Raw genomic sequence first — 27,956 nt, 5'->3', positions numbered from 1 at the left:
ACTTAATTAGGCCTGTGACCTCGTTTGTCACTTGAACTGTTCATAAAAACGAGGTCATGTTTCCCACTGAAATGAATGGAAATGCCATTTTCCCGTGCCAAGATTTCTTTCTTTCTTTTTTTTTTAAACAGTGTGAGGTTAAAAATAAATATAATCCATTATAGATATGTGAAAACACACTCAAAGAAATGAACCTTAAAAAAAAACACGGTGACTATTTATTGCTTGTTAACTTTAACAAAGGAGGAGAAAAGGGAAAGAACGACCACAGCGTCTCCATTGAAAAAGTCGCCCTCTATAAATAAAAACATTCCGTTTTCTTTTTTTTTGTGTGTGTCTTTCCTTTCTAAATCATTGCTTGATTTTGGTAAATCGGTCCAAACTTGTCTCTGTCTGTTCCAAAAATGTCATAAAATGGTACGTCATATTGTCATTTACTATAAAAGATTAATTTGACATTTCTTTTGAAAACATTTTTCTTCCATGTAATTTTTTGATTGTCTCCCTCACATTATCTATCACCAGCAAGCTCTTTGTCAAGAGCAAAACTAGTACAAAAATTCAGTGCTGACCTTGCTTTGCATGATGCACACAACCTGGCTACACAACGAGCTTTTTTTAACATTCACTTTAGCAGCTTCCGTTTTCTTTGCAGCCGTTCCAATTGTAAGTACTTTGTCTGCTTGTTTAGCAAAAGGTCAAAGTGTCACCATGGAACCTACTGACGCATACATTCATAACGCGACTGCTTCTGGCATTTGTGATCGGGTGAATGTAGGTGGAACTTCCACGACAACAGGCGTGGAAGGCTATTTTGATATGATTCAACCGACATTAACCGTTCATTGTCTGAAGGAGACGCTACATTCCTTTCAATAAAATATATTGTAAATAATATTTTCTGATGAAAATAAAAGAACTTTTTAGACTTTGTTTGGGCGACCACGTCCATCGGTTGTCAATGGATGATCGAGAATGCTAATAATGGCTATGTAGCACGAGAAGGAGGATAACATATATCCATCCGCTCATCCATAAAGACCGTTCGTATATCGAAAATTGTACATAGAGATAGTTTTTCAATGGATATTTTGTGCAAAGCCCAAATAGTTCATAAAAATGGAGATTCGTAACTCAAGGTCCACCGTATTCTGATTCAGTTGGAAAAGGATTATGATGGAAGGATTGGAGGTCAACATTCCCACCTGCTAGAACACAGTTTATTGTACAGAAGTTACATGTACTTACCGGAACACAATTTGGTTGCAGAAAAGTGCTTAAACATTTGGAAACAGGAAAGGCAATAAAATCAAATATGGAGTTTGCTTCCGTTCTCTTCTGAGCATTCATGACAGGGTTCCGAGGGAATGTTGACCAAGAGTTGTGTTGATTAAATGGGGCCAGCTGGCTCGCTCCTGAGCGTACTGAAGGAGTTCTAGGGCTTTTCCTTTCCGACACTGAGGATTGGTGGGTTTAGTGCGCAGGATGAAAAAGCAGAAGGTAGCGATCAATTACTTTTCTGGGAGGCTACTGCGTAACTGGCTAAGTTCGGCATTGTTTGGGGGGGGGGGGGCGGCATTTACAGTAAAAAAAACCAAAAACAAAAACCAACAACCAAAAAATCCCCCCTTGTGATCGCTTCTGCAGACCTGCGGCTCATAAAGTGAAGTGGCCATAACATGTATATACCAATATTTGGTTTCATGGCTACATTTATCTGTTGCGGTCTCTAGTCAGATGTGCTTTGTAGTCTGGAAATTATGTTCAGTGATTACACTTTGTTTTACTTTTGTTTGTCACTTATTTGAAGGTAATGTAGAAATGCGGAACTGATAATGGAGAACACAGATAATGGGGAACACAGAAGTTTTGCTTCAGTTTTAGGGAACAATAACCACGCCTATGGCTGAAGGTATCAAAAAAGCACCTGTCACTTAAACCGAGACTCCACAGATAAAAGCCTCTGTTGTCAAAACCTGGCATGCGGGTTGACAATGACACCGTCTGCAGAAAGATCTTTCACAGGAAAGTCGCACTTGTTGCAAGTTTCGTGGTCACTGCTTTCACAGCTGCTTTGAGGTGACTCCGGGGGAGGCTTGTACAAGATGCTGGCCAGCAAGAAGAAGATTGTCCCCAAAACCTGAAAGCAACACCGAAATCGACTCAGCCACATTCCCGCCAACCAGTCTAATTTAGTAGAACTGTACCGTATTTTCCGCACTATCATGCGCTTCGGAGTATAAGGCACACCTTCAACGAATGGCCTGTTTTAAAACTGTTTTCATATGTAGGGCGCACCGCATTATAAGGCGCATAGAATAAAAGCTAAAATAGTGGCTGAGGTTGCGTGACGCATCTACGAGATGGAGCGACACTAAAGGGAATACAATACAATAAAATACAGCTTTATTTATACAGCGCTTTCACAACCACTGTAGCTGTAACAAAGCGCTTTACAGAACATTTAAAATACATATTTAAGGCGCATCGGATTATAAGGCTCACTGTCAGCTTTTGAGAAAATGGGAATGCTTTTAGGTGCGCCTCATAGTGCGGAAAATACGGTACTTGTGTGTGTTTATTTTATATATATATATATATATCGAGATAGATAGATAGAGACCATTTATGATGGAAATGTAAAATTTCACCACACAATATATGAATTAAAAATGATCATGTCACACTCACTGCCCCATCAGATGGCACTGTTTTTCTAATATTTATTGTTTTCGCTTGTCATTCTTTCTCTCATAAGCTCCAGTGCATTCTCCAAGTCGGAAAAGGTTTGCCCAGTTAAAAACACACGATTGGCCAACTAAAATGTATCCAGTCTCGTGAGTGTTGTAGTTGAGTTCAGATGCATTCTACATATAAATGATTCACAGGTAATCGAAGGAAATTCAGAGCACTGATGTCTAACATTTACCTTATAAAGAATGCCAGCGAACAGTGTGTATCGGCTCATGGCCGTGTTCTGATAGAGGTAGCAGGAGCCCTGCTCTCCACACTTATCCTGCCATAGTAAGCAGGAAATATCAATCATGGAGCCAAATGCGATGGGTCCAGGAATGCCACCTGCGAGGAAACAGCAATTGACATCTGAGTGATGTGAGTCAAAAATCACAGCAAGACTACAGTATGTGGTCACTAAATCTTAAAAAAGCAGCTTCCAAATGATCAGGCTGCTCCACTGGGTTATATTAAGTAGAAGAACAAATGTCATTGCTATGGTTACAGACCGGATGACCACCTCTCAAGTTGTTTTTGTGCCATGTTCAGCATTGACTTAACTGTTGGGTACTGTGCTTTGACACGATATAGCCGTTCAGGATGCACAATCACTGGATTCTCATACCATTTTCACTTTAGCAAAAGCAGGTTCACAACAGATCATGACTGAAAAAAAGTAATTCTACTTGGAGAACTACAGGGAAGTCCAGATACAAAAAAAAAACAAAACGTTCTCTCTGACTACATTAAAGTAAACATGAATCTTACCAAATGTGCGTACCACAATCCACTGGATCCCTAGTCCAAAAGATCTCTGACTGTCTGGAACACACCTAAAAGAGTACAATACTAGTTATAATCATTACAAACCCCCCAGTAGTATGATGCAGTCCGGGTCTACACGCCGGAACACTACACCTCCAAAACAGCATTTGCGAATTTTGTCAGGGCAAATCAAAATCGACAGTTTCCTTGGAAGAATGCAATATTTGATGAACTTACCTGAGTGTGGCAGTGAGTGCCGGGATGCTACAGAGGAAGGTGAAGAAGATGATGATGAAGAAGAACGAGAGGAAGGCTGACATGTGTTGGCAGCTGCTGCCACACTTTCCTGCCGTAGCAAATCCATTCTGCTCCAAAGAGCCATTAGCCGAGACCACGCAGCTGCATCCAGAGTACACCTAGGTGCATGCCACAGGATGTTTTGTGAGGCACTGGATCATCCTCCCCTTTTTTTTTTTTTTTTTTTTGGGTGTGTTACCACTAAACACAGTAATTTGCACTCTATGCATTTTCTACACCGCTTTACCCGTTCAGGGTCACTTCTAATGTCACACCAACAACAAGTGAATTCATACATATTTCCCAATCATCGGCCATTTTGGAACAACATTTATTTGTTCTGGCTGTCACTTATATGTCACTGGTGCAGAGAGATTAATTTTTCCCAGGAAATAAATAATTTTCAGACTAATTACCGTATTTTCCGCACTATAAGGCGCACCTCAAAGCATTCAATTTTCTCAAAAGCCAACAGTGCGCCTCGTAATCCGATGCGCCTTATATATGGCTCAATATTCTGATTTCTTGGACGTAGTATTTGAAATTGCCTGTCCAGCGCTTTGTTACAGTTACAGCGGTTGCGAAAGCTCTCTGTAAATAAAGCTGTATTGTCGCCTTATATATGGCTCAATATTCTGATTTCTTGGACTTAGTATTTGAAATTGCCTGTCAAGCGCTTTGTTACAGTTGCAGCGGTTGCGAAAGCTCTCTATAAATAAAGCTGTATTGTCTTGTATTGTATTGTATTCCCTTTAGCCTCGCTCCATCTAGTGGATGCATAATGCAATCGCAGCCACTGTTGTAGCTTCTATTTTATAATGCGGTGCGCCCTATATATGAAAACAATTTTGAGATTGATGTACCTTTTTGCCCGTGGAGTCTTCTGTGTGGTTGATGGAGGTACAGCCAGCATGGCATGGGGAGTAATACATGACGTTATCAGCACCACAAACGGGGTTATACAGCTCCCAGACACAGCTGCAACCTTCATTGCAGCCCACTGTCAAGCTCTCCGTTACAGAAGAGCTGCTGAAGGAATTACCCAGCAGCCAGGATGGAACAGGAAAAGAAGGTTAGGTGGCGCTTCCTATACTATAAATTCAACGGCACTGAAAAAAAATGAGTGTGTTGAATTTACTCATTTGTACTTTTTCAAATGGAAGCACAAAATACAAACTCAATTCCAATGAAGTTGGGACTTTGTCTTACACATAAAGACAAACAGAATACAATAATATGTAAATCACGAGAGTCTGGAGAAATGACTGCATGTAAGCGGCAAGGCCAAAAACCAACATTGGCAGCACTGCATCAAAAACTGATATCAATGTGCCAAGGATTTCACCACATAGCCTCAGGAACACTTCAGAAAACCGTCTGTCGTTAAATACAGTTGGGTGCGACATCCGTAAGTGCAACTTAAAACTCTGCAAAGGAAAAGCCATTCATCAACAACACCCAAAAATGCCACCGGCTTCTCTGGGCCTGAGTTCATCGAACTGATCTGCCGGACCGAACATTTCCAACGGATATACAAGTAGATATTTACCTGTTTCTCGCCCTCAGATGATTAGGTCGGTCATAAAGCTGCTGGAACTGGTCCATTGGGTTTTTGACCGGCGACCGGTATGGGGTGGTGATTCCGGCCAAGGGCACATTCGGACAGTGGATGAGAAAGATGAAAATGGCGATCAGACTGACAGTGGCACAGAGCATGCAGAAACGAATGATGCCTCGGCAGCGGAGGTTCAGTTTCTTTACGATATAGCCCCCCAGGAAAGTGCCCCCGCCTCCTGCGGGTACAACCATGTAGCCTGGAAAAATGGACAAAGGAGAAAACAAAGAATAGTACAATAGTGTATATCTATAAAATGAATTCTACTGCTATGCTTATATTAAATTCCCGGCAACCACGGCAATGACCACGGAATGAGAGAAGCCCCCCGGTCCATGAGTTGGGAGGTCAGAACACGAGACACTGAGAAGGAGCAGTCGCGCCCACCCACATCCCCACATAGCTCCCAAAGACAAATGGCTGGCATACAAGTAAACCTCACTTTTCACATTTTCAAGTACAAGCAGTACTGAACCCTAAAAATCTCAGTTGTTCCTTAATACAGTAATGTGTTCATCACTCACCAAACCAGGTGGCAGCTTCAGATGCACTGAGGCTGAATTGAGACTCTAAGAATTTGGGACCAAATGTTGACATGCCAGCAATGAGAGTGGCCTCTGTAGCACCAGCCAAGCACAAAAACAAGAAGGTGGGATTCTTTAGGAGCAGCAGCACAGATCTGGAACAGAGGGTGGTGGGGTGGGGGGGGGGTGATTGGATGTTTGATACCACTTTTTTTCAGACCGATACCAGTCGAAGCCTTTGATTTTTGAGCACTCACCGATATGGGGGGGGTGATTGGATGTTTGATACCACTTTTTTCAGACCGATACCAGTCGAAGCCTTCGATTTTTGAGGACTCACCGATGACAGATATTTTTAAAGACCTTTCGTTTATTTCTGACAAAAGGCAAAATAGTCACTTTGCCATAGAGAATTGAAGTTCAAAATAAAACACAAACAACTAACTCAATTTAGGATTCATTCATAACAAATTAAGTGACAAATAAATCGAGCAGATCCCCGAAGCATATTCCTTGTTGAAAATATATTGCAATATGTGCAAAATAATACAGGTTCACCTGTTAACTGTTTTGTATGACACTATGAAGTTGGAAAAATATGGCTGCGCGATACGGCTGAAAATGTGATCACAATTTAAGTATTTCGGAACAGCGAATATAATTTTTTAACCTATTCAAAATAACAAAAATGGATTAAAAAATCCACCCAGAGAAAAAGTACCAGTCTCAGTCGATAAATAAGTACGTGCATGACGTACCGCAATGGAGAGTGTCATCATACCACTCACAGTGAGTTAGCAAATAACCATATAATGTTCACAGCAGCACACTAATAATGCATTCTAAGCATTGATTTAAAGATATACTCATAGAAATCGCATCTGAATGGAAAATTGAGAGGATGGAAACGGATGGAATTCAAGAAAGAAAAAAAAAATGAGTCAGCCATGCAGAAATTGCGCTAGCAGATAACCAATTTTGGTAGCAACACAACTCATAATGAACTCCAAGCATTAATATAAACCCTATAAACATACATATATACAAAAATTTCCTCTTAAGGGGCACGTGAAAGGATTGACATGGACACAGTTCACTTCTGAAAATCTTCCGTCAGCCATATATGCCATTTAGTTCCTGATAGTAAAGCGGCTACTAAAAGGGCCCCTTTGGTATCGGTGAGTGCCGTGCTGTCGCGAGTGTTGTGTATCTTAGTGAACGTTGTGTGAACTGCATGGCAGATTAAGGCCCAGCTAAGTGAATTACTTCATTTTAATTAAAACCGGCTGCTCTAATCCTAACAGCTCTGAGCTATTCTTGGTATGGTTACATTACTGTGATACTACATTGAATGATATGTCATGTTACATAATGTGCCCGGCTTAATCACTGTGGATTATCTAATGTTAAACCTCGAAGCCGTCTGTAAAACCGCAAATGTTTGAATGCAAAGATTTTTTTCCTGACTTATTAATATTGTGTGCAATTTCTTTTGGAGTTCTCCAAACACAGATGATTATTTCTTTCAAGATTATAAATCCACACCAGGCCATATTGTGTTTTACTATACCTGCATAAAATGGGCAAAATGTCAAACACATGCCAAAGCAGCAGATGGCGCTATGACTCCTAATAGTTTTGCCCATCAGGAGCCATGAAAAGTTAATTTAGTTGTAAAAAAGTTCCAGGAACAACTCCACTCAAACTCAATAGATCACAGACCTTTTCCAAGGTTAAAATGTTTAAGGAAAGGCCCAGAAAATTTCTCCAATAAAAATGGGGGTTCTGTGGTTGGATTTATGTGATACTGTGTATTTGTCTGTCCTTCTGTATATTAGTTTCAGATTCACTCTGACGAATTTAAGATGATAAATTTTGTACTCTGGGGTCACTGGGAGGATAACCGTGTGACTCATGCAGTGGGAAGAGAAACTATTCTGGGTTTATTATTATTCCACAAAGTATCTGGGAAATAGTTTTAGAATTTGGACCTCATTTCAGTAACATACAAGCCAAAAACATTTTTGTTCACATCTGGATCTGACCATTTCCAAAAGCTGCAGAGTCGAGCCATGCTTACCTTGGCATGTCTTTGACTGATTTGCCAAACTGAGGGTCCGAAGCTGTGGTGTGACTGCCATCTTTGAGCTGGTGGGCCTCAGACACCCGCGTGGCCTTGTGCTCCTGAGAACCTGGAGGAGGACCAAGTGAGATGGGACCAAAGAAAAACAGAACCAAATTCAATGAAGATGTCACGTAAGATAACAAAGCTATGTCTCACTATTTTAAATAATTTTATTTATTGTTTATACAGTTGAGACAAATGGCTAATGTCTTGAAATTGCAATTCAATTTCAAGACATTAGCCATTTGTCTCAACTGCATACTATATGCATATATATAATACGTGTACCAATTATGAGTACCTGGCAGCTGTCTTGGATAGCCCAGGATGGGAAACGCCACCAACAGAGCTGCTGCTCCTCCAAGTAGGAAGCCAATCCACCAAGCACCAACCCAAAGAGGGTTCTCTGGGGTCATCTCTGTCCTGTCACCACACATTCATCCATACGCTAATGACAGTGAGCATTATTTTAGAATATATTGAGATTTTGCATTTTTAGCAAAACAAAAAGTAAGTCAAGACGCAAACCTGAATTTGAGAAATGACTTAACTGCGAGCCACCAGTTTAATTGATCTCAATCTTTTGAAAATGTACCACCTAAAAAAATACTTTTCTCATGACCAATGTCAAAATAGAGTGCTATAATAGGCCTCGTGTTCATTAAAAAAAAAAAAAACAAGCTCCTATATCACCTTTCAGTTGACAGCATGTGGCAAAATGGCCGCCCCTGAAAACCTACATAAAAACTGTACCTGCAAAGTAAATATGGTTAAGTAACAGTTTTGAAAATGTAATGCAAAAATTTACCTGCAAAGTAAATAGAGTTAAGTAGCAGTTATGAAAATGTATCGCACTCCAAAGTTCAACCCAAGTGATGTATATTTTGGGCAGGGACCACGCTTTCAGAAACATGACACTTAAGTCCACCATGCTCCTTCCTGATCAAATTGGAAAAAAAAAAACATGATATCACCAAGGGTGTAGTCGTTTGTTCTTCCCTGCAGACAGGGTGGGTTCAGTTCAGTGTGAATGCGAAAGGGTTCTACTGCGCTGTCGTGTCCAGTGATTGATTGGATGCCAATAAGTCGAGTCAAAGTCAGCGGGGAACAGTGCCTCCTTTTTTCAACGCTGAACAAAATGAGTCGTCATAGAAATGGATGGATTCATCCGTCCATCTGCTCCATCTATTTTTTCATTCACACTGCGTCGACATAAACCAAACCCATGCTTTGTGCAGTCATGTGAATGGACCGGTAGCCCCCGTCTCTGACTTTCTAAACACCCATGTCATTTCTATTTCTCTTATTTTACAGAAAAATACACTGTCGAATAATTATTGAAGAATGCAACTCTCCCAAAACACACACATAAGTAGACTCACGTGAGGTGGATCTCAGTGTAAATGTTGAGAAAGTAACCCCCAAGTAGGTAACCTGCTGCTGGACCCACAATGGCTGCAGTGTAAAAGATCCCTGCGGGACACAGAATGAAAGCATGGGTGTGTCACTTCAGGAACTTTCTCTTTCCTTTTTCGTAACAAGAACTCAAGTTTTTGACAAAAGGGTCACTTTTCTCTGTTGCTGTGTTTTTCTGCTCAATAATGGATCAGGTTTCATAAAGGATTATGATACATGATACTGTTTTGATCTTATCATCACACAAATTACGCGTAAGGTACAGTAGATAGGTCAACAGCCAGCCAGTTGGTCATTAATCATTATGTTTCACATGATCCGCAAATAGGTTACAGTTTTAGTAATTGCCACTTGAAAATGTTGGATGCAAGGCAAGTGCTGTATTTTTTAAGATTGAAAAACGTGACTCACCGGTGTAAACAGGCCCGTAGTTTGACTTGACATTCTCATCCAGATACGTGACACCCAGCGTGTAAAGGGGTGTAGCGCCCACGCCGTGGAGAAATTGTCCCAGCATGAACACAAATCGATAGCTGGACAATCCCTCGCCCTCTTGGTCCTGGCAAGGGCTGGTCCGGTTGGCAGAGCACATTCCACTCTGCTTGGACAAACTGACCCGGTAAGGTGGCGTGGTGAAGTGAGGCAAGGCGAAGACCAGAGAACCCAAAGCCATGAGAAGCACCCCCCAACCCAGCCAGCGAGGCTTGTGGCCCGTCCCGCCAAAGTAGCTGACAAAGGCCAGGCAAATGCACGCCGCGATGTCATAGGAGCTGGCAATGAGGCCCGCTTGGTAGCTTCGCAGGTCGAAGCGCCTCTCTATGGTTGTCACCACGGTGTTGATGAAGCCATTGATGATCATCCCTTGGAGGAAAGAGGCCACGCACAGGAAAAACAACACCCAACGGGGAGTGTTGAAGACTTGGACAGCTTTGGGTGTCAGAGCCCCCCAGCCGCAAAGCTGATTTGAGTCTGTGGGGGTTTGATTCAACCTAATCTGTGACTCTGAGCAAAGGCTGCTTTGTGCCACATAGATTTGTCCTGGAAAGGTGGAAACTCCAGTGAGAATGGATGGCCGAACGGGAGCATCGGTGTGTCTGGCCCCCGAGTCTACGAGACTGTCTATGTGAGAGTCCACGGGGCTCAGGTCATCCAGAGACGGATCCCTGCTCAGAGGGGGGCCGCGTAGGTCAAGGAGCTCCCGCCTGGAGCTGAAGGAGGCATCAGCAACGGGCATTGAGGGTTTTGGGCTGCAGATGGGGTAAGAATGGGGACACTGCTTGGCGATGACAAGATACACGACTTGTGAAAGAGCTTAATCCAGGGGGGCGGCGGGGGGCAAATTGAAATATTCCAAGGTTCTAACCCAGCTGGTCTCTGCAATTAAAAAAGTACTTCTTTCTTGTGTACTACATTCCATGCATCCACACTTTCTGAGTGCGTCCTAAGGCTGTTCTGGTGCTTTATAAGGCAACACGACTGGTTGACTCATGGCCTCCTACAGAAGGACGACAAAAAAATTAATTAAAACGTCACCATAACTGTATATTGTCACAGTACAGTTTCCTATCCCTTTTGATGGTCAAGGAGCGTATTTGGGGCCAAAATGATCGCTTTTCCACTGCTACGAATCGAATCGGTTTGAGGCTTGGCTTTTTGGGGACATCTGTTTTTCCCTTAAATAGTACAATGAGAAAATGCATCAGGTGGAAAACAAGACCTGTTTACAAAGAACAAATTTCATTTTTTTTCTGGGCATGTGATTGTTACTCAAGGTATGTAAACAAATTATATTGAAGAGGAGACTGTCTGCAACAAAGAAAATGGAGCGGCAACAAAGTTGAAACTGTGGAGTATTTTACTGCACACAGCAAGCGGGTGAGGACACATCAGCATATATGTTAGATTTTTGAATTTAGAAATGTCGATGGAATGACACACCCCATTGACCAAAAAGACATTCTTGGGAAGTTGTTCATCCAATCAAACACAGTAGAACATGACCAAAGATATGTGAAGGAATGTGCATGTCTGTTGTATTACACTTGTTAAACAAACAAAAAAATTTTTTGAAAAATTGAAAATACGACCGAGTAAATGTTTACATTAGTCAATCATTTCTCGAAAAACAAATCAATAAAACCCTCCTCTCCTGCTAAAATAATATTTTGTCTGTGTTCTGTACATGGTATCTTCCATTGTGCTCCTAGAAGATATATGTACAATATTTATCACACTCCATCCAGCCATCTTCTCTACCGCTCACCGTGTTCAAGGATCGAGTGGAGCTGGAGCGTACGCGAGCTGCATACACCCTGAAGTTTGGTCGCCAGTCACCACTAACCATTGACACTCATTCACATCTCACACCATCACTAGTGGGAGCCGAACCCAAGCTGCCTGCGTGGTGAGCGAGTGAGCCACTATACCGTCAGTGACGCCGAGATAAGTGAGCGTTATAAAATGAGCAAATGATACAACCTAAAAAGTTTTGAGTAGAGCTGACAAATATAAAATTGATTGTTCAAGAGTGTCCTCAAAAACACAAGAGTTGCTAAAGATTATGAGTTACAGCCTCCTACCTCCACTCCGACATGTCACAATCAAGAGGTCTGCAAAAAGGTCTGCGGAAGAACGAAAGGAAAAGATGAAAGTGAAACAACTTCTAAGACCATCTCAGAAAGCCTCTTATAAAGTAGCGCTGAGGCAGCACGCCAGGACACGCCCATAAGGGTGGTGGGAGTGGAGGGGAGGGGGGGGGGCATGCTTGCTCTGGTGCGACATAAACCACCTGCGAGACACTACTTTCCACCTGTTATGACTCAGCGGGTCCATCGTGAGACAATTCACGATACATCAACCCCCTCCATTTTCTGTACTGTTTAACCTCACGCAGGTTGCAGGTGAGCCGGAGCATATCCCGGCTGACGTTGGCCCAGAGGCGGCGTACACCCTGAACCGGGTGCCAATCAATCGCAGGACACACATACACACGGCCAAGCATCTACGCAGTCACTGAGAGGCAACTGAACCGCATGCAGCCAAATTAGGCGAATGCTGCGCCGATCCGTGACGACAGTACAAACATTCACAAAGTTTTCATTTGCATCCTCGGGAGGTCTTTCCTGCTCTGTGGTAAACAAAGGCTTCTGAAGAAGCAAAGCACATGCCCCGAGGTTATGCTTGGCAGGAGCAGCAAATTCAGTTTGGCTCCGTTCAAACATGACACCCAAAATATGTCTGTGAAAATCAATATGTTGCTTTATCAAACCATCCAGGTTCTACACTGCTTATCTCATTGAGAGTTAGGGGTGAGCTGCAGGCCATTCAATGAGCTAAAATGTAGACGCCGCCCCACAGTAGACTCGTCGCCAGCCTATCGCACGGCATTTAAAGACAGACAACCATACCCACTCACATTCAAACCGTCACTGAGCGGGAACTGAAGTTGAGTAAACCACAACACGCCGGTGACCGCAAGCTGCTTCCTCAAAAACTGTGGTCTTGTTTCCAAAAGAAGCAGAGTCAACCGAAGAATTGGTTCCTTTTTTTTTTTCTTTATGATTCTTAATGTTATGTTACTCTATGACACTCTACCTCTGATCATAACTACAGTACCACCTCGCTATGGAGAACCGTGAGACGATCAACGCACAGTCACACAAAATAACACCACTGCATAAAAAACAATGCATAATTGCACATTAAGAGAGAGAAGCGTTACGGGAAGTAATTGGCAGTCATGAAACTGTTTAATGGGAAATTTACCAACAGACTGATATTGTATGCTGCACAGATATGAATAAAACCGTTTCGATATGAGTGTCGTGTGCGTGTGTGTGTGCGCGCGCGTGTGTGTGTGTGTGTGAGTGTGTGTGTGTGTGTGTGTGCGCGCGCGTGTGTGTGTGTGTGTGAGTGTGTGTGTGTGTGTGTGTGCGCGCGCGTGTGTGTGTGTGTGTGAGTGTGTGTGTGTGTGTGTGTGCGCGCGCGTGTGTGTGTGTGTGTGAGTGTGTGTGTGTGTGTGTGTGCGCGCGCGTGTGTGTGTGTGTGTGAGTGTGTGTGTGTGTGTGTGTGCGCGCGCGTGTGTGTGTGTGTGTGAGTGTGTGTGTGTGTGTGTGTGCGCGCGCGTGTGTGTGTGTGTGTGAGTGTGTGTGTGTGTGTGTGTGCGCGCGCGTGTGTGTGTGTGTGTGAGTGTGTGTGTGTGTGTGTGTGCGCGCGCGTGTGTGTGTGTGTGTGAGTGTGTGTGTGTGTGTGTGTGCGCGCGCGTGTGTGTGTGTGTGTGAGTGTGTGTGTGTGTGTGTGTGCGCGCGCGTGTGTGTGTGTGTGTGAGTGTGTGTGTGTGTGTGTGTGCGCGCGCGTGTGTGTGTGTGTGTGAGTGTGTGTGTGTGTGTGTGTGCGCGCGCGTGTGTGTGTGTGTGTGAGTGTGTGTGTGTGTGTGTGTGCGCGCGCGTGTGTGTGTGTGTGTGAGTGTGTGTGTGTGTGTGTGTGCGCGCGCGTGTGTGTGTGTGTGTGAGTGTGTGTGTGTGTGTGTGTGCGCGCGCGTGTGTGTGTGTGTGTGAGTGTGTGTGTGTGTGTGTGTGCGCGCGCGTGTGTGTGTGTGTGTGAGTGTGTGTGTGTGTGTGTGTGCGCGCGCGCAATAACGGCGACTAGCCTTTAGTTTCTTATTCTGCTCGTGAGTCAGTGCTAACCATTGCTAGCATGGCTAAAGGAAACCCCAAAGTTTGTTCGTATAAAGTAATATCGATAATCATAAAAAAAGCTGAATACTGTACCTTAATTTTGAATGTGGGTCACTCCTCTTAATTTGATGTATCTCTCTCAAAAAAAACAAAAAACATTTATGTTCCTTCGCTTTTAACACAGCTTGAGACGCTGCCTTTGTTGTTGTCTTATTTTCTATGTTTTGACTGTGCTATTGTTTTATTGTATCTTAATTATATATTTGTAGTTTTGTATGTATATACAGCGCTTTGTTTCGGCTGCGGTTGTTCATAAAATGAGTTGTCTTTTTCCACTTGACTTTCTAAAATGTTTGTGTTCTTTGCTCTTTCGTCAAATAAAAGCTTTGTTCTTGTGCTTCCTGTTGGACTTACTCCACAAACACATCAAACACATCAAACAACTACTTTGAGTCAAGGGCTGGTGGGTTTTTTTTTTTGGAATGACCAACCTTTGTTCTGCTTTTTCATGCAAATAATTTCCCTCTTGAATTTAAGGTATTTTTTATTTGTCCAATATTTTCAGATGCTGACATCAATGAAATCAATAATGTGAATTAATTTAAATAAAAACATGCACCGGTTCCCTTGCAGTGCTGTGAGTGTTTCTATGAATATGCACTAATTTCGTTCTGTGTGTAACACTGGTGACTTGAGACACAGGGAACCTGGTTCAGATTCCAGTCAGGCCATACAATGGATAACAATGTGGGTGGTTTACATCAGGAAGGGCATCCAGGGTGAAAACTGCGCCAAACATATCATGCGAGTGACTCGCTGTGGCGACCCCTGATGGGAAAAAGCCCTCAATCACTTCTAAGATGTTAAGTTTTGCAATGATGGAATTGTTTGATGTGTGTGTGTGTGTGTGTGTGTGTGTGTGTGTGTGTGTGTGTGTGTGTGTGTGTGTGTGTGTGTTTGAATGTGCGTATGCAACATAGCAGCCATACAGAAGCAAACCGGGGCCAAGAGCTCGGGTAAACCTGGCCTGGTCACCAGGAGACAAAAAAAAAACCCCAACTTACGGACAATTTAGAATGTTGAACTTAAGTGTCTGTTTTCTATTCGGGGAGCAGGCCAAACAACTTTGAGCAAACTCATGCAAGCACAGGAAGAACATGCAAACTCCACATTGGGAGTGTTAGGGTTATGGTTAGGATTAGGGTTAGGAGTTATGGGTTAGGTTAGGGATGGGTTTAGGATTGGGTCTTAATGGTTAGGGTTAGGTTAGGGTGAAGGGTTTAGTGTCGGGGTTAGGGGATATGTTAGGGTTAGGTTTGGGTAGGGTTAGGTTCAGGTTAGGGTAGGGTCGGGTTAGGGGTCGGTTATGGGTGAGGGTTGATTTTAGGGTTAGGTTAGGGGTTAGGGTAGAGTTAAGTTTGGGTTTAGTTTTAGGGTTTAGGGTTAGGTTTGGGTTAGGGTTGAGGGTTAGAGTTAGGTTTTTGAAAATAAATAAATAAATTAATTAAAATTACACCTACAGCGCTCTCTGACTTAAGTGTTTATAGCGCTCATAGCCTTTTTCAACATGTGCAAGATGGAAAAACACAGTGCAGAGATGAGGCAATCAACCGACCCTTCCAGAGGCAGAATCTATCAACTGATGTTACTTCACCTTTTGCCGTGGTAACATTTCAGTATTTATATACTATATAAAGTATGCAGTGATGCATTTGGTGCATGGATGACTGACATACATTGTATTTTATCTCTTTCTTCTATTCCATATCATGCTCACTCCAGTAGGCTCTAGTCAAAGGAATGGAGTAGTACAAATAATTAGTTCCAAACCATTTTTATTAGAATGTTACTCCTTGTGAACAGACGCTTAAGGCATGTACTTCTACTGAGAAATTCACAAAACTATCAACAACAAAAACAGATTCTACCCCTAATGCCGGAAAAGCTTCCGAGTAACAAGTAATCCTCTCTGACCCACCAAGCAGATCTGATTACTAGGCAGATGTTATGCAATCTTACACTGAGCAAAAATCAATCCAGAGTATTTCGGAAAGTTCTTATATAACATATTTGATGTACCGAAACAAAAAGGTCAGCATCTTACGGTTGTGATGTTTCATTGTAAGTAAGATAAGATAAGAAAACCTTTATTAGTCTCGCAATGGAGAAATTCCCAATACACAGCAGCAAAGTTATGAAAGGAAGAAAGTGAAGTGCTTTTTACACTTGCACGGAAAATAAGAATATTTCAAAGCGTAAAAATGGAGGGACACCTGTGACCCAACGCATGACACGGTGATAATTGCTACAGCAACAGAACATATTTTAAAAAATTAGAAACAGACTTGGACAATGATTCTTTCACATACCAGTAGAGGGAGCCCATAGTTTCAGACCCATTGCTCTTCAGCGTAGCTTTTTTCTCCTGTCCTTCCTGTTGACTGCTGATACTAGCACTGTTGCGCTGCAGCAAGTGTTTTTCAAACTTTTTTGAGCCAAGGCAAACTTCTTTCATTGAAAAAATCTCGCGGCACACTATTAGCTGAAAATGTGCCCCCCCCCCCCCCGCCCACGCTTATTTTAACAATTAACGTGTTATATTGTTACTATGGCCGTTTTTTAACATTGAAGAATGATGTTATAACTGCTTGAATTTGAATCAAATGAGCACAAAGAAAAAAAGTATTTTATAATCTTTCATATTTATTGTTTCACTGTCGTCCCGCATTCATGCGGGACAAATTCGCTTGTCTCCAGTGGTCGAAATACAAGGCAATTGGCTAGCTGTTGCTCCCCCCTAGCGGTATGGGAGTGTACTACACGATTACTTTCTGGGCGATAGACCACACAGGCATACAAATTGGATATTATACGCGGCACACCAAACAATGTCTCGCGGCACACCAGTGTGCCGCGGCACAGGGTTTGAAAAACACTGTGCTACAGTACAGAACACAAAGCAGCAGTTTGATGCGCTCTTACACAGGTTGAAGCGGACCAACATTTTTGAGACACAACAATTTTTATCAAGGGCTTCAACAAAAAAAAAAAACCCAAATAATTTATCTTTCAATAATTCCCTCTTTTACACAATTGTACGATTCCAACTTTGTGTGAGCAGTTTGGGAAAGGCTCTTTTTTTGTTTCTCTTGCACACAAAGCAAGATCAATAAGCATGCTCGGGTGAGTTTGTTGGGGAGGAACAACCCCAATCATGTGGGAGAGAACCTGAAGAACACCTTCGTTGGGTTCAACATAAATCATCTCTCACTTAAATAGACAGAAAGACAGGAATATTGTTTTAACATAGATAGCTAGCTAGATATATGGTTATTTTATCGATCTTCAGAAAGATAGATGGTTAGTCTATCGATCTATCCATCCATCCATCATGTTAAAATAATATGTCTTGCTCTCAGGTGATATGCTCATCGTAAAGCTTAGATTCGCCATTACGAACAAAAACTACGAGCATTGATAAAAACGGGTGCAATAAATATAACGATCTGGGTCCAGGTCTTGGTCTCAGTGAGCCCATCACCCCCTCGCAAGGGGGAACCACCCTCACGTCTGTGACCATGCGGTGACAAAGGTAACAAGCATCATGCATAAAAACACGCGGTAGTAGCGATTATTTTTCCAGCGGCTGTCAGCAACCTGACGGATAAAACAAATAACTGCGTTCTAATGAATATCTTCGCTGGAGGAGGGAATCACGTGAACAGTTGTGATGGAACATCCCTGAATTGGTGATGTGTTTTAATCCTAAAAGCGTTTATTTTACAGTCGTCACCGGATTACAAAACACTCCTTTTGTTCGGCGTTGTCGCGAAACCCGGTTCAGGTTTGCATGCTCGATGCATGTCTGGTGCGTCTAACTGTGCACCTCTCCGCAGCTTCCGCACCATAGGGCATGGAACGCCTGTTTTTTTTCTCTCTCTCCAAATGAACGGCGCTTACCTTGAAAAGAATCTCCATATGCAGTACACCCTCCCTCGTGTCACCACGTCTGGTTTCCTGAGAGAAATATGACAAGTGCAAGTGCTGCATGCTGATAACAGCGGCGCTGAGACGAAGTGAGCACGTTGCCGCCTCGCGAGACTGTCAATATGGCCGGAACTTGACACTGACACCGTGACAATCAAAAAACGGAGCAGAATCAGTAGTGCAAAATACCAAAATACATTTTAAATGTATTAGAGGTTGGCTCTTTTGTTTCCATTGCGGGGGGGGGGGGGTAAATTATAAAAAAAGTTTTACTGGGTTTTACACTCGCTGTCTTAAACCTGTCCACTATAAACAATCATTTTGCATTTTTAACTAACAGCTGTTGACAAGCAATGGCGGAGCTCGACTTTTCTCCTCAGGGTTGTCAAGGGTTTGGAAACACTTGGAAACACTTTATCGACAAGTTTTATACTGAACCCACACGCTGTACAAGAACACATTTAAAATTAATTGCTGCTATTTTCCAAGTCTTAATAATGGCATTATGCTTTTTTCTCTTTCAATAATTTTTTTAAAAATGAAATTGTCCAATTATATCCCAGGTAGCCTGAAGTTTCATTCAAAACACTGATATCATCAGAAGCCTTTTTCAAGAGCTATAATTTAAATAAGCCTTATACAAGAGCTGTAATGTTAATAAACAAACAAATAATTAGTACAAAATAAAACATCTCACTGTAATTTATTGTAATTTATAATGGTAAATGGGTAAATTGACATCATTTACAGCCACACAATGTCATTAAATCTCCACTTTCAGCCTACAAAATGGTCAGGGAAAACAGACTACTTTCATATTGAAACCTTTCATGTAGCTGACAGTGGCAATCATCCTCCATTTGCTGTTGTATGCATTTTTGACCAGTAGAGGGTGCCAAATGATTACAGAACAACAACGTGCTCTACAAAACGAATTTTTCAATTTCTTGGAGGCTTTCACGTCATGCTTCGTTGCTGTTGAAAGTAATAATGCCTGTGTTATGCCTCTTTAACGCGTTATTTTTTGTACAGACATTATAGATTGTAGAGATTATAGAGACAGCGAGGTTGTTTTTAGTCATATGCTAAACTGTTGCTAGTTCTGGTATAAAATTTTTGTGACTGTGTGACACCCAAACAAATGTAGGCAGTCATTACTTGAGACATTGGTAGTACATTTATACGACAACTGATCGTTGGATTCAAGTGGTATGGACGCACTATATTTACTGATTTCAATACAGATCCGCAGACTGGAAGGAACTCACGGGAAGGCTTTAGTAGCAGTTTAGGAGTGTATTTTACAGTCCAGTTTAGCAGGGATAGAAAATAATTCACCAAAATTTCCAGATTACCCAACTGGCATTGCAAAATGTTGCTAATGACAGAGCCAACTGAATTTTGCCAACATTTGACAAAAAAAGTTGACAGATTCAACGCTCGCTACCCTCACGCACATTCACCGCTCACTGAGATACCATCTTTAAAATGAATTGTTCTCGAATGATATTGCTCCTCATGCCTCGAGATTAGCGGAGCAATGATTAATCAACAACTAATCGATGATCAAAATCAATCATTAGTTTTTATGAGTGAAGCATTTAGACATCTTTTTCAATTTAAAATGGTCTCAATGCTCAGAATTTCAGATTCTCAGCAGTAATGATCCGATTTCTAAAGTTGTCCCTGAAAGCATACTGATTATCTTTGTGACGATTCAAAATAAAACAATTGCTTTTACTTTGGAAAACTATGATCAACATTTTTACCTATTTTCTGACGAAACCAGTGACTAAATCATAACAAATGTATGTTAGTGCGCTGTCAATTTAAAATAATGTTCTGTTTTTTAATACAGGGATGGAAATTTAAAATTGGTCGATTAATCCACATGATATTTGACACGTTAATCAATGATGAAAAGGACCATTAGTTACAGGCTTACAACCCTAATCAAGATATGTATTGAATATTGGAGCACTGCACACCCCTAATTTATAAAATTTTTGATGAACAGTTAATAGTTTACTTGCCCACTTTTTTTTTTATGTACAGTAGTTAAAAGCAGTAACAAATATATTTATATGTGGAAAACAGAATTTTTAAACATAATGACTTTCATCTCCAAAGTGCCTCTCAGACAATTTTAAGAAAACCTCAAATCTCAGACCTTTCCGTGTGGAGGCCTCCACGCATTTGAACCAGTGCATGTTCTCCCCGTGCTTGTATGGCTTTTCTCTGGTATCCTCCCACATTCCCCAAAACATGCATGTTAGGAGATTAGGTCCAGGTCCAGGGTGTACCCCGCCTTTCCCTTTTTAAGTAAAACGGGATCGCCTCCAGCTCTGCATTGTCAACAGTATCAGCGACAGAAAGCAGATGACTGACTGTATGGAAGGACATTAATAACCCCTATGGTCAGCAGAGAATAACGATGTGTCATGTTGACTCAATACGTACATCTTACTAAAAACTCTAGGTTACATTCAAAAGTGACATCTCGAGCTAATGAATTGTCTGAAAGCAGTTTATTGCTCCATTCATAGAAATCGTTTGTGGTTTCAAGCCTATTTTTCTAAAATGATTTCACTCTATTATTATTATTATTATTATTATTATTATTATTATTATTATTACTGCGTGATTGACATTCTCATCAGCAACTAAGCAGCCGCAATGTTTCAATTCTCAATTCAGGAGGAGGGCAAAGTTGAGTGCACAGTATTGCCTTCTGAGAAGAAGACCCTCTGTGTGCATTATACAGCGGCAATAATATGCCATGTAAAATTGAAGTATTCCTTTCCAGCTGAATGATGTCATGTTCCACGAAACAATTGTGCTCGGTAGTGATAGATGCCCCGGTCTGCAGATGCAGACATCCGGCACCTTTTATAGGGCCATTTTCCGTGAGAGTTGAGTGATGTCACATGAAATGAAATGATATTTTGATAAATCACGTGCTGCGTGGAGACATGATCATGTCTCTCTCGACTCCACCAGCTCTCAAACTCCTTGAAGCTGCATGTTTTCTCTCTCTCCTTGCCGCAACACACCTGATTCAAATGCTCAGCAAGCTCTGCAGAAGACTGATATTGATCCTGATCATTTGAATCGGAAGCGTTGTATCAAGGAGTGATGGAAAGCACGCAGCAAAGCGGCCCTGTTTCCAGATACTCTCAAGGTTAATGTTTTTCTTCATATGAAACACAAGAGGGCGCTCTTCTCCATATGGTGAAACCACTAAAACGGGCGGGCTCACACATACAGGTCGGTCGAATTTATTTTTGGTTCATTAATTGTCTGTGAGCTACCAGTTCATTTTCTGGAATGTGAGTCCACACGCAAGCTAATTTATATTTTGCGTTTTTTTTGTGGTTTTTTTTTTTTTTTTTTCCAGAAAGAGGGCTCAACAAGTCATCTTGTACTGCCCCTCATTGTAATTAAAGTACTAGCACCGTGGTTCTTAACCTTGAGGTACCGAACGCAACCAGTTCATATGCACATTCACCGAACCCTTCGTGAGGGAAAAATACAAATATGATTTTTTTTTTACAAATTCAAGACATAAAAAAATGCATTTCTTAAAAACTGATAAAAGTAAACACCATTAATTGTAGTATGAAGTTTTTTTTTTTTTTTAATTGTGCACAAAATGAACCAGCCAGTGATGGCCAAGGACCGCCCCCTTAAAACAGACTAATTGTGAATGTAAAGACATTGAAATATTTAGTTTTCTTCTCTGCGTCATTTTGTTTTCTTTTACTGGAACGTGTGGCTGGATGAAAACGAAACGTCCTCGCTGCTTTTGGGCGGAAACACTAACTTGACTCAAGTCTGCAACTGACGCTTGAAAATACAAGTCTTCACTGATAGAAATCTGTTTGTGGTTTCTGTTCTCTGTTGCCCACACACACACACACACACACACACACACACACACACACACACACACACACACACACAATTCTGCGTGATCATGCCGTGCTTCCACAGGAGGTTGCGATAGTGCTGAGTGGAGGGATCCTGATGTTGGGGGCTTCAGCATTCATCACACTCAGTCATACACACTGCAGTAGCCCCGAGGCCCGATCCGCTTTAATTATGAGTCATCCAGCTAATCGATAAGAAGAAGGATAATTTCATTTCAACACCCAAAATGCATTTATGCCGATGTCAGATTTAAATGACGTGAGCCTTGATTACCTTAATATTGTGTTTGTGTATTTATAACTGCGTGATCTATAAGGTGCTTGAAGGTGTCTTCCATTATGAGCAGCATCAGGCTTAGCACATGTTTGACTGGAAGGCGAATCTAACAGTGGTGCAGAAACATTCATAATATAAGATAAGAATGGATTTCTCAAACCTTTTCTATTCCTTGGTGAATGCATTCCCCCCACAAGCCAACAGTGGAGAAATGCTCGTCATTCGCAGAGCACAGAGAGGAAACGAGAAAATAACCATGTACCGGCATGCCCCACATTCACATTAATGAGCAATTTAGAATTGAAACTGAAATGAACATAGATTCTATGAGAAAACATGTTTACATGATCACACAAAAAAGACCAGATTTTTTTTGGCGGGTGTTGAAATTTCTTTTCGGGATATTCTATCTTTCCCTTTTCTATCGTTTCTCCTGCTGTTGAAGATCATAGGGAGCTTCAACCTATCGCAGTTTTCAAAAGTAGCTTGAATATGTGGTTCTTAACCTTGTTGCACCACACAAGTTTAACACGTGCACTCACCTTCGTAAATCGGAAAATAAAAACATAATTTATAGATGTGTTTGTTTAGTGCACACAATGAACCATGCGTATGTTGCACACAAAAAATAAAATCAGTTTTCAAAGAAGAAAAGCAACAAAAAATGCATTTCACACCAAAAAAGAGATAACTCAATAGTCATGAATATTTACTGCAAATGTCAATTTTGCCGTCGCCTTAAAGGACTAGTTCAAAAATGCAATTAGCACTCATGATATATATTTAGATATATGTCTTTTTGATTTTATGTCTCCCATTCTCAAACCGTTTGAACACAAACACAGTGGATGCTGTCGAAAAGATTTGACAATAAGTTGTTTTTTTTAAATCACTCGTACATATGAAATGTTAAAAATCGATGACTATTATTGTAAAACACAAGATCTGTATCTGATATATTTTATCAGTACAGCTTGGCAACAACCGGTGGGATCTTGCTTTATACCGTTACAGTCAAGCTATTTTTGTGATATGATACGGCATTTTTGATTGGCTAGTTTCATCTGTGAATCGATGACTATTATTGTAAAACACAAGATCTGTATATGATATATTTTATCAGTACAGCTTGGCAGCAACCGGTGGGATCTTGCTTTATACCGCTGCAGTCAAGCTATTTTTACGATACGCCATTTTTGATTGGCTCGTTTCATCTTTGTCGTTCTCATGAAAGCTAATTGTAGAACCCTGCGTTCTGCACTCGGGTACAGCGGCATCAGACTTGCCTTAGTTTTTAAAGTAAAAAAAAAAAAAAAATCAAAAAATGTGTCCTCGGTCTGACCTTTCACCCCAACCGCCCGAAACATCTTGTGTCAGCTTGCCTTTTAAAAGCGCCGAATGAAGACAAGTACTTTTGATTAAACGTCAGAAGACCAAGTTGGTCAAAGTAAAATTAATCTGTTGGAGCATGAAGAACATAACCTGGATGTGCATCATTAGCTTGGTGCTAACACAGCGAGAGTTGGCTCCATAATTTATTCTAGCCACAAGGATTATTATTTTAGATTGAAATGGATGTGATCCTGAATTGCTCTGCACCATTGCTTGGTGTAACATGAGTGATGAGTTCAAGTGTGTGTGTGTGTGTGTGTGTGTGTGTGTGTGTGTGTGTCTGTGCGTTGTAAAGTTGAGAGTTGTCCGTGCATTTCAGAGCGGGTCAACACCATGTGTCGAATATGTGAATGAAAACTGCTGAAAAGCGTGACACTCACCGGGAGGTTTTCAATCACTTTACTTGAGCCAAATGTCTACTACGTTTTGGTTTGGTACAGTAAATACTGATTTGCTTCGTGGTTCCATTGCTAATGTGTGTGCAGAAAGTAGTCCCCCATATAGTATGGCACAGGCACGGCTCCAAGATTTTTTACTCTCCCAGGGCTAAAGGGGGGCATGACTGATATATAGGGGGCTGCAATTTTTTTTTCTTTGTAAACATATTTTAGATTATCAAATGAAATGCTGAAAGAGCTTAACTGGGGCTGCATACATTTCTCTCGATGCGCCAGTGTAGCACCATCCCTGGTGTGACATCATAGCAGTATTCAAGAAGAACCTGACACAGCAAAGTGCCGTGTGTCGATATTATAAGCAGAAAATATCTGTACCACGATCACATTTTTGAAACAGCACTTTTGTTCAGTGCAGAGGTTGTGGGTTCGACCCCGGATCCGGCCTTCCTGTGTGGTGTTTGCATGTTCGCCCGTGTCCGTGTGGATTTTTGTCTGGGGACTCCGGTTTCCTCCCACATTCCAAAAATATGCCTGGTAGGCTGATTGAACACTCTAAATTGTCCCTCGGTGTGAGTTTAAGGGTGGATGGTTGTTTGTCTCTGTGTGCCCTGGGATTGGCTGGCAACTGATTCAGGTTGTCCCTCGCCTACTGCCTGAAGAAGGCTGGGACAGGCTCCAGCGCGCCCCGCGACCCTTGTGAGGATAAAGCAGATGAGAAAATGGATGGATATATTGGTCGACTGGTTAGCACAACAGCCTCACATCGCAGAGGTCATGGGTTCAAGTCCAGACCCCGGCTTACCTGTGTCAAGTTCCAACATTGCCATGACCATTGTTAGGAAAAAGTGGCTTATATAGATATTATGTCTTTTTTATGGGAATACTTTCCTTTGGTGTATGTATCAGAATCAGTGACACCCACTCGGGGGATTTGTTGTACACTTCTAAAAAGACATACGACCTCACAGGCGGACACGCATCAGTGTGACGGAGCCGTCTGCTCTCTCCTGTCGCCTCATTTGTTGCACTCATCAGGCTGCTCTCTCAGAGGAGGCCTCATTTTATGTCCTTGTCAGCAAACTTCAGCTTTCAACTGTCCTCACTCATCCGCCCCCCCCCTCACTTTTTTCACTTCTCAAATTCTTTAGTTCCCTGCCACGCACCGATCATGCCCGTATTCTACATCTACGCTGTCCTTCTCAGTCAATGTCTTTTTCATCTTCCGTGATGGTCATAACTTGACTTTTTCCATCGTTGTGTGCTCAGTATTTCAGTTAGCAAGATGGCACGCAGTTAATTTTAGGGTGGCACATGGATCGATGATGAACCCATGATCACTATTTGCTTTTAAAGCCTTTGGCAGTTTGCCACCGCCGTACAAATAAAATAGTGCAGACTTGTCTGCTCATTCACTCCTTTCAGGTTCTGGCACACATACTTTCACAAGCACGAACCTTGTCATTTTATGATTTTTTTTTTTTTTTGTGGGAGAGGTAATGTAAAAGCCAAAGAAGTCTCAGTGGTAGAGTGGTCGTCTCTCAATCCAGAGGTTGGGGGTTTGATCCCGGGCCATTGTGACCATGTCGAAGTGTCCTTGAGCAAGACACTGAACCCCCAGTTGCTCTTGATGCTGCGTCATCAAGAGGCAAATGAGGAAACAGTGTTAAAGCGCCCCAGTTGGGGTTGATGTCAAGTTGGCCGATATGAGGTGGAGCCCACATTCCACCCACCTTCCACCCCCATTCATGTGTTGGTATGTGTGGATGCTTTTTAACATACAACACCAATGCTGGAAATGTAACACTTTTGAATTTGTGGTGTGCACATAAATTCTTTTTGGTTGTGTGTGTTTCTACATTTGCAGTATATTTGACATTATTTGTTTTAAAACCAAAACTATGAGGTACTATTTGGTGAAGGGGGGGTTATGGTCTACTGAGTGCTAATTTAGTTGTTGACATTTGTGCGTGACTGCTGGCCTGCGTTTGCGTTGAGTAACTGTGTGCGTTTGGGTTGTCGTTTGTTTCAACTCAACAAAGCCGTTCGAGTGTGAAGGAGGGTCACGACAGAGCAGAAACGCATTTTCGGCGAAGAAGTGATTGTCAGGGGACACATACAGGCAAGTGAAGTGAAATTTACTGCTTCATCAAGCTGTTTGGTTTTTGCTCTGTGGGCAGTCAGTACCATACGTGACACACACGCGCATGCACACACGCATGCATGCACGCACGCACGCACACTGTGCAGAGCATCTGTATTTTTAAGAAAAAACACACTGGCTTGACTTTACAGATCCAAGATGAAAGTCCACCTCTCTCAGTCGATGAAGGTCACAGTCTGCATACTGTATGGATATATGTCAGGGGGATGGTGTAGCAGACGGCCAGTAGATTCAGCCTCATTCTTATGAAAGCGTGCTTGGATAAAAGACGAATAGAGGTGATCGGGGAGGATGTTGGGTGATAGAACCGAAACAATGAAAAAAAAAGCAAGGTGGGGGTAGAGGTTCAGTTACAATGCAATTGATATCATGTGAAAGCACTGCATATTCTTTCCTTGTTCTGTCTTTTTTTTCCATTGCTCTCACTGTGCGGAATGGATGGAGGTCATTCATTATCTGTTGGCCCACTGGGACCAATGTCTTCCTCAGCAGTTTAAACAACCACCCACCACAGCAATGGGGGAGGACTCAAAGAGGGCTTGAAGGAGTTCATGGTAGCCATGTTGGTCTTCTCACAAGATGCTAAAGCCTGCAATATTCTGATGTCTTGGACGTAGTATTTTACATGTTCTTTAAAGCGCTTTGTTACAGCGGTTGTGAAAGATGTATTGTACTGTATTGCATTCCCTTTAGCGTAGCTCCATCTAGTGGATGCACAACGTAACCACAGCCACTATTGAGGCACCTTATAATGCAATGCGCCCTACATATGGAAACAGTTTTAAAATAGGCCATTTATTGAATGTGTGCGAGCGTTAAACGCCGAAGCACCTTATCGTGCAGAAAATGCGGAAAACATTTTTCAAATAAATTTGAAAAATTCCACATTTCCTCTTGTAATGACAAAAAAAAAAACCCAAACATCCAAGTGGCACAAACGTTTGTCACCGCAGTAGCAGTGCTAGTGCATTCACAGTGCCACTAACAATACAGGGTTTTTGTTCTTCAGACCATGGTCATTAATAATTTCTTGATTATGGTATACGTATGCACGTGCACACACACTCTCGCACACACACAAATGTTGAGGAACGATAAGTGTGAGCAGCGTTTCTGTACCGCTTTCCGATGCTAATTGAGGTTAATGAGTGTAAATGGTAAGTAAAAACACATTAATGAGCGTAATTAAGATTACCATGTGTTTGAGACAAAGTCAGTTGGAAATCCCACAGCGACCGACGATGATTTTTCTACCCCTCCGCTGTCAGAGATTGAAATACAGCCCCTTGATTGAGAATTTATACAGCGCCATAAAAATAAAATACCTCTTGGGTTATCTATTTGTTTTAGCACGCAGTCTGTAATGACTTCGTCTTGGACGTGAATGAGGTGAGGACAAGACAGAATGCTGTACATACACACAAAAGGTACGGAAAAAAAAAAATAACAAAGACAAGTGTGCAGAAAGTGGTTGTGCATATTTAAACTGCATCAGCCGGCCTCAATGTCGTACTAAGGCATGCCAACACATCACGCACTCACTTCTTGGCCTAAAGAGAGACAGCTCAAGATAAATAGGAAGATGACATCACCTCCATTTCAATAAAGGCGACCTGACTCCTCCTGCCCTTGTAACTTGCCTCTGCAGAGAAGACAAAAGT

General features: G+C 41.9%; 1 protein-coding gene and 1 long non-coding RNA gene across 2 annotated transcripts; one reads left to right on the top strand and one right to left on the bottom strand.

Moving 5' to 3' along the window:
• Positions 1-115: 115 nt before the first annotated feature.
• On the bottom strand, positions 116-12,179 carry slco4a1 (solute carrier organic anion transporter family, member 4A1). The gene is made up of 13 exons (XM_019863146.1): positions 12,055-12,179; positions 9,887-10,970; positions 9,442-9,532; positions 8,361-8,482; positions 8,015-8,126; positions 5,935-6,089; positions 5,345-5,609; positions 4,659-4,824; positions 3,736-3,914; positions 3,502-3,566; positions 2,930-3,078; positions 2,046-2,140; positions 116-1,500 (listed from the first exon to the last, which is right to left on the bottom strand). Exons 2-13 carry the CDS (start codon positions 10,707-10,709, stop codon positions 1,347-1,349), a joined length of 2,376 nt encoding a protein of 791 aa, XP_019718705.1. The 5' UTR covers positions 10,710-10,970; positions 12,055-12,179; the 3' UTR covers positions 116-1,346.
• On the top strand, positions 1,475-27,956 carry LOC109511815 (uncharacterized). Its single transcript, XR_002167396.1, has 4 exons — positions 1,475-1,584; positions 6,101-6,104; positions 24,709-24,715; positions 27,946-27,956. It is a non-coding gene; the product is annotated as an uncharacterized LOC109511815 (long non-coding RNA).

This window comes from Hippocampus comes, unplaced genomic scaffold (genome assembly GCF_001891065.2).
Source record: "Hippocampus comes isolate QL1 unplaced genomic scaffold, H_comes_QL1_v1.1 scaffold1, whole genome shotgun sequence".
Lineage (NCBI taxonomy): Eukaryota > Metazoa > Chordata > Actinopteri > Syngnathiformes > Syngnathidae > Hippocampus > Hippocampus comes.
This window is presented reverse-complemented; position numbering and strand designations above follow the sequence as displayed.

Bases quoted from the DNA above. Each gene is read 5' to 3' on its own strand.
- slco4a1 (XM_019863146.1), bottom strand. From the start codon at position 10,709: ATGCCCGTTGCTGATGCCTCCTTCAGCTCCAGGCGGGAGCTCCTTGAC. The intron at 8,127-8,360 runs GTACTCATAATT...GTCCTCCTCCAG, and splicing joins CTATCCAAGACAGCTGCCAG to GTTCTCAGGAGCACAAGGCC. The intron at 5,610-5,934 runs GTGAGTGATGAA...CCATTTTTCCAG, and splicing joins TGAAGCTGCCACCTGGTTTG to GCTACATGGTTGTACCCGCA.